This window comes from Pollachius pollachius, assembly GCF_949987615.1.
Source record: "Pollachius pollachius genome assembly, chromosome: 1".
In the NCBI taxonomy this organism is placed as follows: domain Eukaryota; kingdom Metazoa; phylum Chordata; class Actinopteri; order Gadiformes; family Gadidae; genus Pollachius; species Pollachius pollachius.
Genome location: NC_136934.1, coordinates 13,366,976 through 13,385,628, shown reverse-complemented (window position 1 = coordinate 13,385,628; position 18,653 = coordinate 13,366,976). Strand labels below are relative to the sequence as shown.

The 18,653-nt window shown below is 43.0% G+C and overlaps 1 protein-coding gene across 2 annotated transcripts; it reads right to left on the bottom strand.

The window, feature by feature from the left end:
- Window positions 1-360: 360 nt before the first annotated feature.
- On the bottom strand, window positions 361-17,281 carry ikbkb (inhibitor of nuclear factor kappa B kinase subunit beta). Of its 2 annotated transcripts, none has more exons than XM_079742439.1 (22): window positions 17,111-17,281; window positions 16,606-16,720; window positions 14,224-14,318; window positions 12,096-12,216; window positions 11,681-11,750; window positions 10,692-10,780; window positions 9,969-10,058; window positions 9,721-9,845; window positions 9,100-9,207; window positions 8,192-8,321; window positions 7,576-7,770; window positions 7,259-7,373; window positions 6,611-6,734; window positions 6,007-6,158; window positions 5,710-5,771; window positions 4,130-4,230; window positions 3,925-3,974; window positions 3,484-3,583; window positions 3,069-3,216; window positions 2,382-2,479; window positions 1,866-1,983; window positions 361-1,490 (listed from the first exon to the last, which is right to left on the bottom strand). In XM_079742439.1, the coding sequence occupies exons 2-22, from the start codon at window positions 16,708-16,710 to the stop codon at window positions 1,431-1,433; spliced, it is 2,256 nt and encodes a 751-aa protein (XP_079598565.1). In that variant the 5' UTR covers window positions 16,711-16,720; window positions 17,111-17,281; the 3' UTR covers window positions 361-1,430. The 2 variants fall into 2 exon arrangements, with proteins under 2 accessions (XP_079598565.1, XP_079598564.1); XM_079742438.1 differs by having other exon boundaries at window positions 17,121-17,281.
- Window positions 17,282-18,653: the final 1,372 nt, after the last annotated feature.

Here is an 18,653-nt window from a genome sequence, read left to right as displayed (position 1 = left end):
ATCTTTTTGCTTAAGATTAGCTGGTGCTGTCTGTCCGTCTGTCTCTTATGAAGCATTGTATACTAAATTGAATTTCCTATTTATTAAAGCATATAGCATAGGCCTTCTCATGTTAATTGGATATTACGCCGTCATACTTTTTCCGACTTTGGGTAGCGCTCTTTTTTTGTCATACATGTGTTTGCATTCCTGATATATGGTAAAAATAATTTTCAATAATTCTATCAACCAGCTCTATTACATATTTCAACCTTTTTCTTTCACAAAAAATATATTTTCTGTCTCGTATCTCCACAAAATATATATATATTTACGACAACACGTCGCTTGGAATGAAATGTTTACAACAACTAAGCCAAGTATAGAAATGAATCAAATTTATTTTGGGGTTACACAGAAATCCCTCAACACAATGATCTGTAAAACTATCTTACGTCATTGTTATTTAAACATTGAAGCAGCCGCATAAACCAAACCAGAGCAGAGAATGGTTGTACTTTGTTATTTGTGTAGTTTGACTTGACATTGAAGGTGTACACCTGTGGAAAGGGTTGTTCAGCATTGCAACAGCATAATTTAGGCCTTAATAATTAATCAAAATATACATGAGTGAATGACACCTGAGATTTTCTTAAAGGGGACACATCATACCACCAGGTGTGAGTGTGATTAGCCATTACAAGCAGGTTTGAAAATGTGCAGCATTGTGACATCACAGGTTGGCGTGTCCATCTATCCGTCACACATCTAGATGGACACGCCGACCTGTGATGTCACAATGCTGCACATTTTGAAAACGGCTTGTAATGGCTAATCACACTCACACCTGGTGGTATGATATGTCCCCTTTAAGATACATTTTGGTCTAAAGATAATGTAAATTAAGAAATAGTACAAAAACAGTACAAATATTGAACATCTTAACAATGGCAAAGTTACAGCAATATTTCAATACTGGAAAAAAAGGAAAATAATAAGACATTTTGATGAAACAACAATTTACCCACTTGTTTCCAAGTTATACACATCTGTTTCGTGAAATCTGTGTGTGTGTATGTGTATGTATGTATATATATATATATATATATATATATATATATATATATAATAGTAATATTATAGTTTGTTTGCACTGTCTCCAAATATTCATTACACATGTGCATTTTTTTTGTACCTTATTCTACATACATTAGTAAAGTGAACTGTAACAAGGCAATTACTTTGTCTTTGACATATTGGGCAAAAAAAAGTTTATTCTGTAAACGTCTGCATCCGTTTGGTCACTTGCAAATCTCACAGCCCGAACATCGGATAGTAACAGACCAAGGATGATCATCGACTCTATTTATCAAACCAGAATGTATTTCACCCACATCTCCACAGAGGGGCAGCAGAGTACCACATTACAAAAGAGTACAGTTACAAGACACTTAGGAGAGGTCGCTGGAGAAATCTTGCCCGCCATTCATCCATGTCCACTCTCTCAGCATCTAGACCAAACACAGAATGCAAATAGTCAGACATACGAAGTTCAAGCAACTCCATTAAGGTAACACGTTCATGAATAACCCCTTGAGACGAAAGCATCTCGTTTTAAACCAAGTCCACAAACATAATATTAATATCATATATTCATAGGCGGTGAAAATAAGATCTGCAAAACCAAATGATTGAAAAAAGGGAAAAACAACGTAAAACAAAGAGAAATGATGATAAGGAACACATGGTTTGATTAAATACAAATAAAATACTAACGTATCTGATCACCGTAGGGTGTCAGACGATAACTTATTCTGAATACTAAGTAGCCAGTAACACCAGTGTATCCCCAGGTCCCCTGGAGTGTGCGTGTGTGTGGGACCTACCTCCATGGAGCTCTCTGACTCCTGGATGGTGTCCTTCAGGAGACACTGCAGGCGGCTCTCGAACATCCTGCTCTGCTCCACCAGCGACTCATCTCTGAGAGGAGGACCGTAGGACGACCTGGAGGCATTCCCACCACACACCACCGAGTCATGTTGCCAATATTACTGTACGTGAGCCAGGGAAATCATTGAGAACACGACATGAAAGACATACCCTCCTTAGGTTAGGGTAGGGGTTACAAATGATTGGGAAGTCAAAGGACTGCAGCACATATCCAATCATTTCCCATACACCCACAGCTGACATACAATCATAATAATCATGAGACAAATAGCATACAGCCTAGCAAATATGCATCGGGATGGTAGCCAGCAAACAGCAGCCACAGGCAACACAACAGCAGAACAAGAGAAGCAAACACAAGCAGTAAGACAAACAATGAGTGTACATGAGTGTGTGTGTGTGTGTGTGTGTGTGTGTGTGTGTGTGTGTGTGTGTGTGTGTGTGTGTCTTACGGATTCTGCAGGCTCTGTCTTGGGGTCAGGAGTTGGGATACTGAAGACGGGGTTCTCATACCATCGGGACTCCCGCTGACTGGGCTGCGGACTTTACTCTGGAGGACACAAACGGATCAGGGCACTCATTCAGTTCAGTGATGGGACCCACCAAACACACAATTGCGTGACTGAGACCGCTGAACAATGATCAGCACTCTTCGGTCATCGTAGTTGATATCATTACATGACACAAATGATCTAATTTCCACCCGACCTACACCGCTGACCTAAGCTATTGCGTATGACTAGACTTGATGACAGTAGGTGACTCCCCAATGGATGAACTATTCTTGTAAATGACTAGTGACTGACTAATATTACATAAGTATGACATGATTGGCGTTGCAGATGTTAGGATGTTCCTTACATCTACTCTCTATCTCCCATCCTATAGGTACTGGGTTCTATCACCAATGTCCGCAGCCCAACCTGTAGGCATCTTAAATCAAAATGCCTAACTCCAACTTGTTTCTCATGAACTAAATCTGAATTCTTACTCACACAGGCTACTTTGAGCAAAATGCCTAATCCCAACCTGCTACTTATAAATTAAATCTGAATGAACTGACTCACGCTGGCTCCTTTGAGCTAAACACCTTACCCAGACCTGCTTCTTAATGACCATATCTGAATGAAGGGACTCACGCAGGCCACTTTGAGCAGTTCCCACAGCTCCCTCTGGCGTTTCTCCTGGAGTCCCATCAGGACCTGCTCGCTCTCAGCCATCCTCCGGACCACGCCCTCCACCTTGGGGAGCAGTTCCATCACACGCTGGCGGCACACGACTGTCTTACTGCACACACACATACAAAGGAGCGCACACACACACACACACACAAAGTATTATTTACAGTTGGATTCAGTATCTCGATCATTAAAAGGTTGTTTTTACAATGATTTGTAAAAAAATAAATAAAATAATATGTTGCTAAACAGAAGTCAGTGTATTATAGATGTGCAGTCTTAAAAAGTCTAGAAAATAAGTTATTATATTGGCTTGTTTGTTTTTGACAAAAGTGATGGTTGCGGTAAATGTTTTACAATGTGAGTTTTTAATTACCTCAGGTGAGTGTAGAAGTCTCTGAGTTTCCTCTCATAGAACTGCAGAGCCTGCACCACCAGACGAACTACCTCCTGACTGTCCCCCGAGCACCTCTGTTCTGGTCCGGGAAACCACACACACACAAACCCATGCACGCACAGGCACACACACACATACACACACACACATGCAAGCGCACACAAACACACACACACACGCACTTAGCACATGCACACGCACACATGCCAGCGCACACAAACACACGCACACACACACACGCACTTAGCACATGCACACACACACACACACACTCTGGGTTATTAAAAGTGAAGTGTATTGTGTCATTTAAAGGTATGATGGGATCAATAAGGCTGTTAAGTCTTTACAATGATGCCTCCCCCAAAATAAACGGACACGGGACAGTTTCATTATTAATTTTAAGCTATTGGTCTGTCAAACCTCTGGGTTTCTCTCTGAGCTTCCTGAAGAGTTCCATGGCTTTTCCTTCACTAAAGTAGAGAGAGAGCGAATGAAAGAGAGACATAGAGAGCAAGAGAGACAGAGACATAGGGAGCGAGAGAAAGAGACACGGGAGGGGAGAGGGTTAAAGCAGTTGCTTATTGAGCCCCATGATGTGAAAGCTAAGGAGGGTTGTGTTGCCTACAGGGTCTCCAGAGCCTCTCCACTCCTCCATGGCTGTCTCTGCAGCTCCACGATGTCGGTCTGCAGCATCATCATCTCATCCTCCAGCTCACTCACCCTGGCCTGGGGCCCACAGACACCCCCAAACACAGGTAGAAACACAAGCAGATACACACAGAGGCATGTGAACACAAGGCAAGGCTATTGTACAACCGACACACAATCATACACCCAGGGTGCGATTCGTGAAAAAACCAGAGGGGGGGATAATTTTGAGAAACATTTTAAAATGTTTCAAAATGAAGACGGACCCTGTGTATTTTGGTTGTTAATTATTACGATGTAATGGTGAAAATACTTTGGGTGGGGGGGATAATTTTTATCCCCACCGAGGATAAAAATAATTCAGCAGAGGGTAGGACGTGTAAACCAGAGGGGGGGATAATCCCCACCATCCCCACCGGCAAATCGCACCCTGCATACACGCACACTCGTACACAGGCAAATCACAACACAGACATACAGACACAAACACACACACACAAACACACACACAGGGCTGCAGGATATACCGGCTATGTAAGATATATTGATATAATTTCCAAGGGGATACAAGATTTGACCATATCATTTATGTCGATATATGCGTTAAAATGGTCAGTTTCCGCCTCAAGCGTCTGTGTTTGCCTTGGAGACTGTGAGCGCGACCCCTCCCTCTCCCACGCTGTCCTTCCGAACGTGCCGTGTGCAAAGACGCCTCATTCCCGCCCCCGCCGCCTTCTCACAACACAACAACCATGGAGGATACCGGTAAAGAAAACGAGAGGGACGGGAGACGAAATTGTTTTAAAGAGGAGAAATAACGGCTCCATAATATGGAAATGGTTCGGGTTTAAAAAAAACAGATGAGCAGCTGCAGGTCATCTGTAGAGAGTGTAGCAAAACCGTTGCGGCTGAAAGTGGAAGCAGGACAAATCTGTTCCACCATTTACAGCAGCGGCACAAAGTGCAGTATGAGGAATGCGTAAAACTCTGTGGCTGTGCTGCTGCATCACCGACCGCGAAAGCTTCTTCTGCCCGAAACAATGTCTTTTGCAAGCCTCCTTAACTCGTGGTGAGTCATTTTGTCTTTTGCAACCATTTAATGGTGGCCCAGGATGGATTCAAAAAGTTGCTTCAAACAATGGACCCCAGGTACAATTTGATGAAGAAAAGATGAAAAATTGTTCCCTTTTTTTTTTAAACATGTTAATTTAATTTAACATTGTAGCACTTGGCACATGTGCCAGCCAGAGTTCCTTAATGGCACAACCAATGTTCTAACTGGCAGCTATTTGTGTAACCTTCAAAGTGTTTCATTCTGGTGAAAATAACTATACAAAATCACATGTTGATATATGTTGCAGTCATACTGACCTGTGTTTTAATAAAAAGTGCTTGCAACGTCTCACATGTGGCTTTTGACTTACAAAAAAACATCTAACCCACTCTATAGAAAATATCGAGATATATATCGTATATCGCCATTCAGCCAAATGATATTGGGATATCATATTTTGCCCATATCGTGCAGCCCTACACACACACACACTATGGTTGTACCTGGCCACAGCTGGCAGCCGTCTGCTCCATCTCCTTCCACACACTTAGGAGCTTCTCTGACGCTAAAAGAGGAACACACGGGTGTCAGACATGATGACCTCACTCCAGAATAAAATGACAGCACTACAAGCACTCAAAACACATGTATAATAATAAGATGATCAAATTGAATGTAATAAACATTGTCGTTTAGTACTATTACACGAGCTAGTAAATGAAGTTCCGTCACAGGAAAAATAGAGTTATTTGAATTTGAATTGAATTGAATATGTTGAATTCCATGGAGTGTTGCAGTACCGATCCCGGCGGCCCGTTGCTCCTGGTACTTCTCCATGTCGATGCCCAGACTGGTGGTGAAGAAGTCCAGCTTGGCCTTGAGTCTCTGGTTCATGGACACCATCTCGTTCTTCTGCTTGGACAGCGACGAGTTGTGTCTCAGCAGGCTCATACTGGAACACATCACAGACAAAAGGAGTGTTGTACATTCTTTGGAATATCATGTGTTTGTGTGTGTGTTTGGGTATCTGTTGTTTCGCAGGTTATGTAAGTCTGTGTTTACTTCAGGTTTGTGTGTATGTTCTGTGTGTGTGTGCGCACATATTTATTGAGTTTTGTCTGTGGTTTCACAGGTTTTAAACATATTTTTCTATGTAGTGCAATTGTGCATTTCCTTTGCATGTGTGTATGTGTGAGTTTGTTTGTGTGCATGTTTGATTTGTGTGTGTGTGATCATCTGTGTGTCTGTGTGTGTGTGTGTGTGTGTGCATCTGTGTGTGTGTGCGTGTGTGTGTGTGTGTGTGTGTTTGCGTGTGTGCATCTGTGTGTGTGTGCGTGTGTGTGTGTGTGCGTGTGTGTGTGTGTGTGTTTGCGTGTGTGTATTCTGTGTGTCTGTGCCACCCACATGGCCGCTTTCTGGCCCTGCTGCAGCCTCTGCCAGTCCTCCTTCAGGGAGCGAATGGTCTGCCACGCCTGGCCGCACGTCCTCCTCAGAGGGCTGTAGGGCAGCATGTGCTTGGGGTCCGTCTCTATGGGAAGGGATCAAGAAGGCAGAAGACACAGAGTTATTCTGAGGACTAAAGGGCGGTTCACGCTACTTGGAGTACTACCTGTCATAACTGCAGTCTGAAAAAGAAGAGTTCACGTCAGAGTTCCCGAGAACTTTCCAACATATTCGAATTCTCTAACCTCGGGCAGAACTAATTGGATCAAGATGTCGTCAAACAAACAAACAAACGATTGCCTAGATGTTGCGAGCTGTTTCAAATATATTTTTGTTGACTAACCCCCAATTGTTCAATTTCATGAATAGAATCTTAGCCCAGATTCATTATCGGAAACAACGGTTTGCTTTAGCATATTGTCAACATCACCGTCACCCCTACAGAAGCCAGCTGCACTGGGGCGTGAGCGCTATCAAGTCCGAGTGGCGGGAATTCTTCCCACTTCCCCCATATGACTAGAATGTGGCAGAAAACCAGACATAGCTCTGTTTTTAATCTTTGTGTTCTCCTCGGAGGTCGGGTAGGGACAGACGGACGGATCTACTCACGGACAAAGCGGATGTTCTCCGGGAGGGTGCGGGGGGTGAACAGTGGCTCGTAGCTGCAGGAGGACCGGTCGAAAAGGAAGACCAGAGGCATGTCTGTTCGCCGGCCGTCTATCTCCTACACACACATACACACACACAGAGAGCCTCCTGTTAGCCTCCGCGTACAGCACAGTATGCTTGAGCCTGTAGCAGAAGACGCTTACAGCACAGTATGCTTGAGCCTTTAGCAGAAGACGCTTACAGCACAGTATGCTTGAGCCTTTAGCAGAAGTCGCTTACAGCACAGTGTGCTTGAGTCTGTAGCAGAAGTCGCTTACCGTGTAGTCCACGGCACACTGCAGGGCCTCTTTGCCAGACTCCAGTGCCACCCCGGTCTCTAGGAGCAGCTCCTGATTGGCTGGAGGGATGCCTGTGTCCTGCTCTATTCGCAGCTGTAGGTCAGTCACTGTCTCGCCGGCCGTGACCGAGTAGGAGAATATCTTGCCGGAGACCATGTTGAGCACATGGACCAGCTAGAGGACACAGAGGGCGACAAAGACGTTGGTTGTGTCTTCTGGTATTGTGATAATTCCCTCTTTAGCTTGCAATACATACCGAAGGAAGACCTTATTCACCTAGCTGCCATATTGGTTGGTTGGGTGCAGAAATCTTCTAGAATCTTTGTGAATCATAACAACAACTCAATGGATTATTTTTTAGGTCTGCATTCCATTTCCCCACCCAGGTAGTTTCTAGAATGCATCTTGATTGAGTTTTCATGGTTCAGAAAGATTCTAGAAGATGTCCCCCGCCGTACTCAACCACATGGCCACCAGGTGCGTACAGCCTACTACAGAGTCTTACAGCAGGGCCTCTGACCCTCTATGATCCTCCAATCTGTTTTATAACGGCAGCACTTCTTCTAGTTACAGAATCGTGTCGGTATGGAAGCACCTTGAGCTCCAGGATGGTCTCCAGCTGGGAGAAGCAGTTGCCCGAGGTGGAGTTGGGGTCTTTGCCTCGCTCCTGTGGAGACCACTTCAGCATCAGCTGCAGCCACTTTTCCATCCTCTCCAACAACAGACTGTTCACAAACACCACGGTTCACTCAGGTTCATTCACTGGCCATGAAGTTGCATACAATCACAGTATTGCTCATTTGTTTGTGTACGTATTTATGTGGGTGATCATATTTGTGCGTGCTCGTGTCAGTCTGTGTTTATCTGTGAGTGTGTGTACATTTGCACAAATGTGTGTTTGTGTTTCTGTGAGTGGTGAGCAGATTTCTAACAATTAGTGTATGTGTGTGCTTCTGTGCGTGTGCTTGTGTGTGTGTGTGGTTAGTGTGTAAGTGTGTTTGTGCATTTGTCAGGGTGTGTTTCTGCTTGTGTGTATGTGTTTGTTTGTGTATGTGTGTGCTTTTGTGTTTGTGTGACTGTGTGTGTGTATGTGTGTGTGTGTGTGTATGCATTTTAGTGTTCCGCTTGTGTGTATGTGTTTTTTTGTGTAGGTGTGTGCTTCTGTGTGTATTTGTGTGCGTTTCCAAGGCAGTGTGTGTATGTTTTTCCGATTTTGTGTATGTGTATGTTTGGGTATGTGTGTGCTTGTGTGTGTGTGTGTGTGTGAGTGTGAGTGTCTGTGTGCGTTTGTTAGTGTGTGCAGGTCTTTACGCTTGTGTGTATTTTTTTTGTGTTTGCTTCTGTGTGTGTGTATGTGTGTGCGTGTGCGTGTGTGTGTGTGTGTTTGTAAGTGTGTGAAGGCGTTTCCGCTTTTGTGTATGTGTTTGTTTGGCTATGTGTGTGCTTGTGTTTCCGCTTGTGTGTATGTGTTTCGTTGTGTACATACTTCTGTGTGTGTGTCACCTGTTTAGATTATTTGGCGGGGGCAGATGTTTAGAAAAGCGGACTTCACCGCTCAGGTCCTCGTACACCACAATGTCGTGATCTTGTTTCAACCTCAGTTTGTTGTGCCTTAAAAATGGAGAAGATTGATGAAAAAAACCCTTTTCCCTTATTCCCTTGAGACATGATCTTGAACAGCGCACATGACGCAATACATGAGACTTGGAAACACCCTTGGACGGTCTCACCCTCTGTCGAAACCTTAGTGGATTACATATCTGGCACCCTGACACTTACAACCCTCCTTTTCTGGCTATTTCAAGTTCAACTGTAGCTACAAACCAACAACAAACAGCAAGTGGAATAGATGAATAGCAGCCCTCACGCTAGTCTCAGCCTTCGTCATAAGCTACAAACAGTACGACAGCACTAGCAACAATAGCAGCTGGCGATGAAAGTCATTGCTAGGAAAACAAACTTTTTTAGACACATCCAACGATGTTAGTTAGTTTTTCCCTCAGATGTGTAGATTTTTGTCAGAGTAGATTACACATTAACTGACATTAACAGCAGTGTAGTGTACAGTCACAGTTTCTCTGTTTTGTGATAATCATATTGGACGGTTTCGGGGGTAAGTGGTACCAGAGAACAGGTTGCCAGGTTGGTAAGAAGGGGCGGAATCCTGTGATGCACTCAAACACCAACGTGCCAAAACTCCAGTAGTCCACCGTGACCGTGTACTTCTGCCTCTCAATCAGCTCTGGCGCCTGCAGGGGAGGATAAGGAAAACATATTTACCGTCATACACAAACACACGCACACCGGGAAAGGCTGGAAATTGCAAAATGGAGATTGCTCCATTCCCGTTAATTGCAGGGGTCATAGCTTACCAGGTACTGCAGCGTTCCAACGAATGACGTACACAGGCTGCTCTGGTCCAGCTCCTTGGCATAGCCCAGGTCTATGATTTTATGGATCAACTACACATAGGGAAGATAATGAAGAAAACAGAGTGTGTAAAGGGTTGGATTATCCAATAACAACAGAGATATATTCTTGCTATTGTGTTGATCTGCCCTTTATTTCTGTTTAACGATCATCTGACCAATCTACACCAATAACAAGATTAGAGCGCTGGATTTACTGTTGCCTATAAATAATCGTAGCGATTTTTTTATGGTATATGTAAAAACGTTTTTCGAAATTGTGTTTGGTTTTCATTTAAGTTTAACACTTAAACGTCAGGCAACATCTTTAATATGTCTGGCCTCAGTTATACAACATACTTCATGTTGTATAACTGAGGTTGCTCTTGTATATAACATAGTAAACAGGGGAGGGAGAAACCCACAGAGGAAGGTCAACTCAAACAATCACAAAAATGGCTGGAAACGGCAGGGCCACGGGGATACAAAGAGCTTGGATGGCCCAAGATCATAACACTGTGAGATCCTGTGTTTGCGTAGAAAGGCATCGCAGTCAGAACAACATGAGAAATGGGCCTGGACAGACTGTAAAAGCCCACTCACTCCATGTGCACTTTGGGTAATTATTTTCATCAAATGTGAGGCGTGGCCCCCCCGGTCTGTGAACCATAACTGAGTTGAACTCACCCTCTTCTCCCCCTGCTGCAGCACAATGTTCTCGGGTTTCAGATCTCTGTGGATGATCCTCTTTTTGTGGAGGTACGTTAGGGCCGAGGCTGAGAGGGGCGAGGACAGGGAAGGGGATCAAGAGGTTTGCTAATGTTTTGATTTAAATGTTTATACATGGTGTGGTCAACAACATGAATAAACGTATGTAGGACCCCAGATGTGTGGAAACATGCACAGCATTCTACTCCACTGCTGTGGAGTGAATCACTAATATGTAGTGACTTGGGCGGACTAGGTCATAAATTCAGGCGTACCCAAAAGTCTTCCTTTGTGACCTCGAAAGCATTGTTGCTTCCTTTGTGCGTCAAGATGGTGGGAAGTAATTGTGTTAGTTTGGAGTGTTAAGTGAAGCGGAACTCATAACCTTCAAGCCCTTGAAAGGGAGGCTTGGGAGTATGTTTGTGTGTGCATATCAATTAGTATGTCTCCTCCCTGGTTGGTGGTAGAGGAAGTGCCCACCTATTACAGGAAAATTACATTGTGTGTGTCGTGTGTGTGTGTGTGTGTGTGTGTGTGTGTGAGAAAGGGTCCTTTTCTTAAGAACATATCAATGTTGTCAGACTGATGAAACACTGTAGGCTCATGCTTAAAGAGGAGGGCAGTGTGCACCTCGGACTTGAGCGTTGACGTAAGCTTTCTCCGATGATTCAGGTGACTAACCGCTTTGGTTAAGTGACAATGATGACATCACGATGCTGGTCACCTCGGGTGACCATATCCTTCATCCTACAGGAAACGATTCACTCTGTAGCTCATTATTTACTCACTACTCTCTTGCTCTCTCTCACTCTCAATCCATATTGCTCTCTCTCTCCATTTCCCCCCATGCCCTCTCTCTCTCTGGCACACTCTCCCTCTCTCTCTTTCTCTCTCTCTGTAACTCTCGGAGGCTTCTCTATCTCTTGTGTTGACAGATCTGGGTCTTTGAGAATGTAGAGAGCACTTACAAATGTCCCGCAGCAGAATCAGGACTGATCCCTCTCTCATTCCACAGCAGTTTTCCAGGAGGTTGAGATACTGTAGACACACCGTGTTCACTTTATACAACAGTGAGTTATGGAGAGATCATGGTGTAGGAAAGACAAGCTCTGACGTATATACACAGTGCAAAAACGTCCTTTGTAACACTTAAAGTTTAAAGGCTATGATGAGCTTTTAAGATCAGAATGTCTTCGTTTTAATTAAAATAACAAAAGCATTTTCCATCCATTTGTGTTTAAAAGACAACCATGACCGCACAGGAAAGACACAGAAAATTCCTCCCCCTCTTCCTTTTGTTTTTACACACACATCTTTTGCCGCACGCACACTCACTCGCACACACACAAACACACACACACACACACACACACACACACACACCTTTCTCAGGTCGCCTCCCTGGCAGTACTCCATGGCCAGTAATGGCAGGTCGTTGGTGGCCACTAGTCTCTGCATCCCTTCTGGAACCTCCCTGGCTGCCACCACGTTGACATGGTCCAACCTGGGGGTAAAGGAGAGGTGGACTGTCACTGTCGGGCTGATCGAACACTTTCAGTATTCTAGCTTCCTCTCCTCGCTGGTACATAACCAAGATTAAAACGTGGTTTTGATTAAGCGGCCTCTTTTGAAGAACTATTAACTCTTTTTTTGGGGTCTATAAAATGGGTGGAGGAAACTCAAAACAATAGAAACTAAATGTGGCCAGCTGTCCCAGCCAGGTCACCCCGGTCAAACAAATTACCCTGGGCCTCATGACGTGGAACAGCAACTCATGGCCATTGGGACAGGGCTAGGTTAGGATAGCATCACAGACAAACATGTGATAGCCATCGGGAGATTATTAGGAAGTATTGATGTAACCAATTCCGTCCCCCAACAACCACCACCACAACCTCCACCACCACCAGCCCCATCGGGATCCACAGGACCAAGACCCCCACCACCACCAGCCCCACCATGAGCCCCACCACCACAACCCCAACCACTACCGCCAACCCCACCACCATGCCCACCACCACCACCACCAGCCCCACCAGGGGCCCAATTTCTGTGCTGGGAAGAGGAAACTAGGCAGACCAGGCTCTCTAGTCAAAACATGATACTCATGAACCTAATCGGAGCAGAATAACATCTTACAAAAGGGATGTTTCTGTTGCAACCCACAAAGGAGTTTAACATTACCTGATTTGGGAAATATCCGTTTAGTTCAGTTTTAGCCATTTGTGAGCTGAGGTGATGGATGTATTTTTGAAATAGGTGGAGGTTAACCAAATATATGCGCTATGCTCTGATATTTATCATTCACGGAATTGCAAAAGGAGTGGATTTGAAGTGATGATCAATTTGCTGCAAAGGCCAAATTTGAGCAATACTCAGAAAATGGTGCATATGAGAAAATGTGTGTGCATGAATAAATGTGTTTGAGCGTCTGAGCGTGTGCGCGCAGGCAGACATGATAGACATGCATGTTGGTGGAGATGTGGATGTCCATCTGGTAATGTGTGTGTGTGATGCCTGCGCAGTACATACTATATGCCTCCCTCTGAGTATGTGTGTGTCTGTGTGTGTGTGTGTGTGTGTGTGTGTACTTAGTATGTCTAACGTGAGTGGGTTATTTTACTTGTACATACATCTTCGCTAAGTACTCATAATAATATAATTGCCTGCGGCTAGGTAGTGTGTTTTTCCACCAGCAGTGCGTGGGCTCACTATAGGACTGTGGTTCTAACCATGTCTAGCTGAGAGCAACACACTTGTTAACCGTGAGCTTATATAAAGACTCTTTTAAACGTTAATGCTGCAAATGCCAAAACACATACCGATTTGACCACACAAGAAAACCATTACCACTGCAGCGTACCACCAGGAACCCACCCATACTTAAGCACAAGACATAAAAGACACTGGTGCTGTGCCCCTCAAACCAGTACAGGGCAAGATGAGTGGGTGGCAAAAATTACCACCAAACTCTTAATATAACCCAGGGCCATTTGTGATGGCCAGAGATTTATTTTTACTACTGGAAGGTTTAAAATTAGGTTCTCTGTGTTTTGTCAGAAGAATCAAACGCATGGTTGGATTAACATATGTCAAAGTCATGTGCCGAGATTCTTTTATAGCATTAAGTTCAAGACACAACAAACAGCGCTTGCCTGGTGTGTCAGAGATGACGGTTTGGAAACATAAATTAAAACTAGAACCCAACTGTTGTGGCATGTGAACCGAGCACAAGACTATTAGGGTCCAAAGAAATCCATCATCTGACTGATGGAAGTCTCTTGAATGGAAGTTATAATGCAGATTTTTATATTATTTTGAGAATTAGATATTAAAAACATTCAAGTAAGCTTAAAGATTACTACAGTCGAACCTCAATCACAATTTCTCACATTTCCAAAGAATTGTGCCATGCCAAAATGTGTCTTAAAACATGAATATATAATGTAAATGCTATGATAATGTGACATTATCTTTTAAGTCTCCCTGTTGTTGGAGGTTGAGAACTGACCTCTTCATGATCTGGATCTCTAGACACCATCTCTCCTTGTTTCTCTCGCTCAGTTCTTGTCGGCACTGTTTAATAGCAACCTGCTCCTCTGTGTCCTGTGAAGACACACACACACACACACACACACACACACAGGCACACAAACACACACACACACATGCACGCACACACACACACACACACACACATGAATTGGATACATAGGTACACAAGCCATCAGAGCAAGGTGTAATCAGAACCCATTGGTGGATATACAGAACCAACACACAACCTGTAATATTGATTAATGGTACATTTGGTGCTAAATTAGTGAGGTTTCCTGGAACACAATTCTTGTCCATTCTTTTAACTCAAAATGGGAAAGGATTACAGGCTTTGTAGACTATGTATTATGTGTTTAACCAAATACACTGACCAAAAGGCAGTAAGATAGGATGAAATTAAAAATGAATCACCTCAACAATTGTAGACTCTTAATCATTGGCGTAGAGCAGCTGTGTCAAACTCATTTTCACCCCGGGCCACAAAAGCATTATGTTTTCCCCTGAAAGGGCTGGTTGTAACTGTAAGACTATATAATTTAACTATTCCTTAAGATATTGCTAAATAACTGTCTCTGTGTTTGATTATTATTTATTCAAGTGTATAAATATACATTGCATACTTGTACATGCAATTACATACATTTGAAAATATATGTAAGCAAGTAAGAAAATTGCTCTGTGTTATAGTAACATAAATCCCTTTGATTTATCAGGTTAAGAAAACCAACATTACTCAATCAATCAAAGATCAAACTGTTCAAGTGAATAAAAAATAATATTATCAAACATAAGTTATTACGTGAACTTTACTAAGCTCAAAAACTTGTTTAAGGACATCGGTCCTACCACCTTAATTCTGTAGGGTATGTCACATCTCAATATTCTGAGCAACCTCCTTCAAAAACTGCTGGAACTGGCGGTGATCCAGGCCAAAAGCCTGTATCACTGCCATATAATGACCAGTTGACCGTTGTCATTTTATCATCCAGTTCCAGAACCATTTCACACAGGGCTTCTTGGGGTCAAATGCAATGATAGGTTATCAGAGGTGTGTGGCAGAACTTTTCTGCATTTTCGCCTTTTTTTTTAAGATCTTCAAATTCATTTGAAGCTCCCGCGGGCCACATAAAATGAGGTAGCGGGCCGGATTCGGCCCGCGGGCCTTGTGTTTGCCACCTCTGGCGTAGAGTATTAAGAATAGATTTCCAGTGTGTTGCAGACTTCCCGTATTGTTAACATCCTCTGTTGTTGCGGTTTCCCTGCGACTAAACTCGGAAGTAGACACTAGCCTGTGGTATTGTCATTTAACAGGGATGGCTAAAATTATTATTAAAGTGGAAGTGAAGACACTGCATGACCAGGAGTTAGACTACCTGGGCATGACTGTTTCATTTCCTTCCCGGCAAGTCCTTTCCCATTATGTACAATTTACTATTGTGTTTATTTCCAGCAGCAATTGACCGGAGGTAAAGCCTTCCTACATGTACGGTAGTACACCGACAAGCAGAATAAATATAACATAAATCATCAACATTCTGCTCTGTTGTGTCACGTTTATATCTTTAATTCACTAAAAGTCCTGTTGCAAAACCAAGTCACAATGACTATCACACTTTAGTTGTAGCACTTATAATATCAAAAGCACTAGCAGCAAATATTTAAAACATACATTTCAGAATTCACCAATTATTATTAATAACATATATATATATATATCAGTCAATACAAATCAAGATGGCCTTGGATTTGATACATATAGTGGAATTCAGCCTGTTTAATGTGGAATTACCTAGAAGTTTTCTTTCTACCTGGGATTTGTCCAAAATGGTCCTCTGAGTAATACAATTGATAGAAATAAGCCGGATGGGCCCCTTCAAGGGCGTATCATGTTTCCCCTAAAGGGCGTTCTGTGCAGCACTGCAGGCTCTCATCCTGTGACTGGCTGTGATGTCATACCAGAGGGACAATTAGTAGGCCTATAGCTACAATCCATAAAACCAGCCCAAGGAAGTTTCATCAGTTTCCTTTTTCTCCTCCTGGTGAGTTGTAATATAATGTAACAACACCTCAAAATATGCTAAGCAGAGATAAACAATAAAATGTAAACAATATTGATAACACTAAAGGCTATCATTTCGTATGCATCTTTCTATTGCACACTATTGTAACGAAACACACCCTGTTCCCCCAAATAACCACAAACATCCTTGAATGTTGTCTTAAATCCAGGACCAACGTTCCATCCAACCTGTAGTGTCTCAAACCATTCAATCGTCCAACCGTTCAATACACCAGTGATTATTGGTTATATCTTCCGCCGTAATCATTCATCATCTACCTTGTTCTGCCACCTGGTGACATTCCCAAAGCCCCCGGTGCCTAGTCGCTCCTTCAGCTCCCAGGACCCGCAGCTCTGGGGCTGCTGCAAGGGCGCGCGGTTCATGGTCTTTGGCCTAAAGGTAAAGGCAAACATAGACAGGCACACGTGTTTAGGGACACATCTGCCTTAAGTGGGCCCACCTTTAGTCCAAAATCATAGACGACATGCAAGTCCTGCAAATGTTGCATTGCATTAGTTATGGTGTTGTTATTACACGTTTTATAACAATAGTCAGTCATTTCAAGTTTCAAGAACATGGAGTGACAGTGGCCTTTGGTGAAACACATCGGGCTGCCTTCTGGCTTAATTCATACATGAAATCGATTTCCTTTTAGGTTACATGTATTCATATTTTTCTACAAAATACTTTCCCCATTGTCAATATCGATGTGCTTGTGCTTGGTTTCGATCTGCTGAACACTTGTGTACAACTCTACTGCACTGAACGAAAGTTGAAGCCTACCTATTCCTACCTTGGAGGTCGTACGCACAGCCCAGGAAAGAAAAAACCTAAGGGGAAACTCTCTATTTTGGTAACAACAATGATGATCGTGCCGTTAACATGTATAAAACGACGTAATGCTTAACTGATCACAGCGAAACAAATCTGAAAAACTCGTACTTCCTGATAACACTCATGTTTCCTGAAAACCTGCTCGGCAGTACCCGCCCCCAAGAAGGCAGAGTTCCTCCTTGATGAGCAGATAGGACGACACCGTGGGGCAGCAGCCTATAATGGGAACCATTAAGCTCATGGGTTATGGGTCACTCGGAGACTGACCATGAGTTGAATGGATGAAGACAGTGCCTTCGATTAAAACCCCATGTGGTATTCCAAGTCAATATCCCATTACGTCCTCTAATATACATGTAACTATTTCGGTGTTGTTACATATGTATCTAGGCTACATAATTACATTTAAATTGATACACTTAGGATGTATTTTGTCCACCCGTCCTCTTCTCCACGTGACAGTGTTTTGTAAACTAACAATGTAGGACTGTCTGTATCTGCATCTTTATTGATTCAAAGTTAGTTTTTCTTGACTCGAACGTAGCCTACCGGAAACATTTCAGACGCTCTGTGTTTAGGCTACTCATAGCCTGGTCCTAATCAGACTCTCGTAGGGTCTACTTCATTTCAATCAAGGGAAGTTAAAATTGAGCGGAAGTACGTAGGCGGGCGGAGCCAGGCTAGTTTACTGACGTTTTGTGACGAAATTAAGCGCGTTCCGCGATCTCGTGCGAGGTTAAGTTGAAGCATCCACTCACGGGTGTGTAAATAAATAGGCCTATCTAGAAAGAATTCTTAAGGACCTTAATTGGCTTATAGAAAACCCGCAAGATAGATCCGCCTGAAGTGAGGATGATCTGACATCAGGATCATCTCAGGTCATGACTAATAGTGATATTCATTATATTTTTCAGTTAGGCCTATATTTAAATTGGCAAATAATTGAATGATCCTGACATAGCTCTCTTTGTTTGTAGTTTATATAGGTAATTAACACATATAACACTGTTATATAGTCAATGTAAGCAATGTATAAACTATGTTATAAATTATATTTTGTTTTTCGAAATAGAATGTTTGACAAACATTACCTTAATTGAGTCCTTTATCTAATTTGTTGACATATGTGTTGATGATGACACATTAAGCCGACATTTATATGCCTACATTAACAAGTACTATACTCAATATGTTAGGGTTAGTAACAGGCTGCACTTATTAATCCCATCTTGAATGGTGATAATAAAAAATGAAATACAAAAAAAGCAAGAGAATGTAGATCCAAACTTTTTTATTATACAATATATACTATTTGAGTGGCTTTTCAATAGGACAGCATGTAGAAAGATCCTGAGACTGTTTGTGTGTGTGTGTGTGTATGTGTGTGTGTGTGTGTGTGTGTGTGTGTGTGTGTGTGTGATATCCCCCCCCCTTCATCACTTATAACACAGACACATTGGGGCTGCCAGGCACCAGAGAAACAGCAACCACC

Excerpts from the sequence above, each read along its gene's own strand:
- ikbkb (XM_079742439.1), bottom strand. The coding sequence starts at position 16,710 with ATGAACCGCGCGCCCTTGCAGCAGCCCCAGAGCTGCGGGTCCTGGGAG. Across the intron at positions 9,846-9,968 it reads TTGGAACGCTGCAGTACCTG|GCGCCAGAGCTGATTGAGAG; the intron begins GTAAGCTATGAC and ends CCTCCCCTGCAG. Across the intron at positions 8,322-9,099 it reads CCGCCAAATAATCTAAACAG|TCTGTTGTTGGAGAGGATGG; the intron begins GTGACACACACA and ends GTTTGTGAACAG.